Source organism: Octopus bimaculoides, chromosome 14, assembly GCF_001194135.2.
Source record: "Octopus bimaculoides isolate UCB-OBI-ISO-001 chromosome 14, ASM119413v2, whole genome shotgun sequence".
NCBI classification, from domain to species: Eukaryota; Metazoa; Mollusca; class Cephalopoda; order Octopoda; family Octopodidae; genus Octopus; species Octopus bimaculoides.
The window spans coordinates 12,489,360-12,490,518 of NC_068994.1; the positions used below are offsets into that span (position 1 = coordinate 12,489,360).

At 35.3% G+C, this 1,159-nt stretch overlaps 1 protein-coding gene across 1 annotated transcript in view; it reads left to right on the top strand.

Moving 5' to 3' along the window:
• Positions 1 to 770, top strand: part of LOC106872619 (regulator of telomere elongation helicase 1) — a 76,576-nt gene extending 75,806 nt beyond the window's left edge. The window contains exon 21 of the mRNA XM_052973020.1: positions 660 to 770. Coding sequence (XP_052828980.1) covers positions 660 to 770 — 111 coding nt within the window. The remainder of the gene's footprint in view (positions 1 to 659) is intronic.
• Positions 771 to 1,159: the final 389 nt, after the last annotated feature.

Sequence of the window (1,159 nt, forward strand, 5' to 3'; positions counted from 1 at the left end):
TATATATATAGTATTTCAACAGAAATATGGGAATGAAAGTGTTAAGTACAGATTTAGAGAGATTTAAGTGTGTGGGACTCAGAAAGCGCAGCCCCTGTCATTCATCTGTAAGTGAATTTGAGGGATTTGTTTGTGTATTGTCCAAGAGAGTGAGACACGAAACTATTTCGTTGATATGTCATTGACCAGAAAGAGGACAAGATACTAGACTGCTAACTTGGCATGTTGTTGACCAGAGAGAGAGGACGAGGTACTGGACTGCTAAGTTGGTATCGAGTTGACCACAGATAGGACAAGGTACTGGACTGCTAATTTGGTATTGAGTTGACCAGAGAGAGGACGAGGTACCGGACTACTAATTTGATATGTTGTTGACCAGAGAGAAAGATGACAAGATATTGGATTGTTAACTTGATATGTTGTTTGGATTGTTAACTTGATATGTTGTTGGCCAGAAAAAGCAAGGCACAAGACAGTCTCTTTTATGTTCTTGGCCAGAGAGAGAATGAGCTAGACTATTTCTTATATATTCTTGATGACTTGAGAGAAGGAATAAAATACAAGACAGAATTTGTTGTTTTTCAGACAGTAAATAGATATACTTATGTTCGTTTGCAAATTTTGATTAAAAAAAAAATTTTTTTATAACCATTTTACAGGTTCTTGAAGATTATCTTCACACCAGACTATTCCCACCATCACTTCTCTCTGATCAGAAACTATGGTCGAAACCAATTGAGGAAGAAGATGCTGAAGACAGTGGCCAGTAAGAAGTGGCAGAACAAAAGAAAAAATATATATATATTAGATTTCAATATGTGTGTGTGTATGTATGTATGTGAGAGAGAAAGAGAGAGAGAGAGAGAGCATGTATGTGTATGTGGGAGGTGATGGGGCAAAAAGGGATTAGGGAGGATTTTTCTTTCCCCACCCCTGCTTGTTTCAATTTTTTTCTTTTTTTTTTCGAAATGAAGCTATAAAACTGTAAAATTGCAAAAAAAGAAAAAAAAGAGAAGAAAACATAATCAATAAAACGAAAAAGAAAATGTGAAATACATCCCCCGCCAAAAAAGATTAAAATATAAAAAAAAAAAAAGTTCCCCCCTTTTCTGACCTCATCCTCCCCACCACGAAAAGAATAAAAACCAAAAAAAAAAAA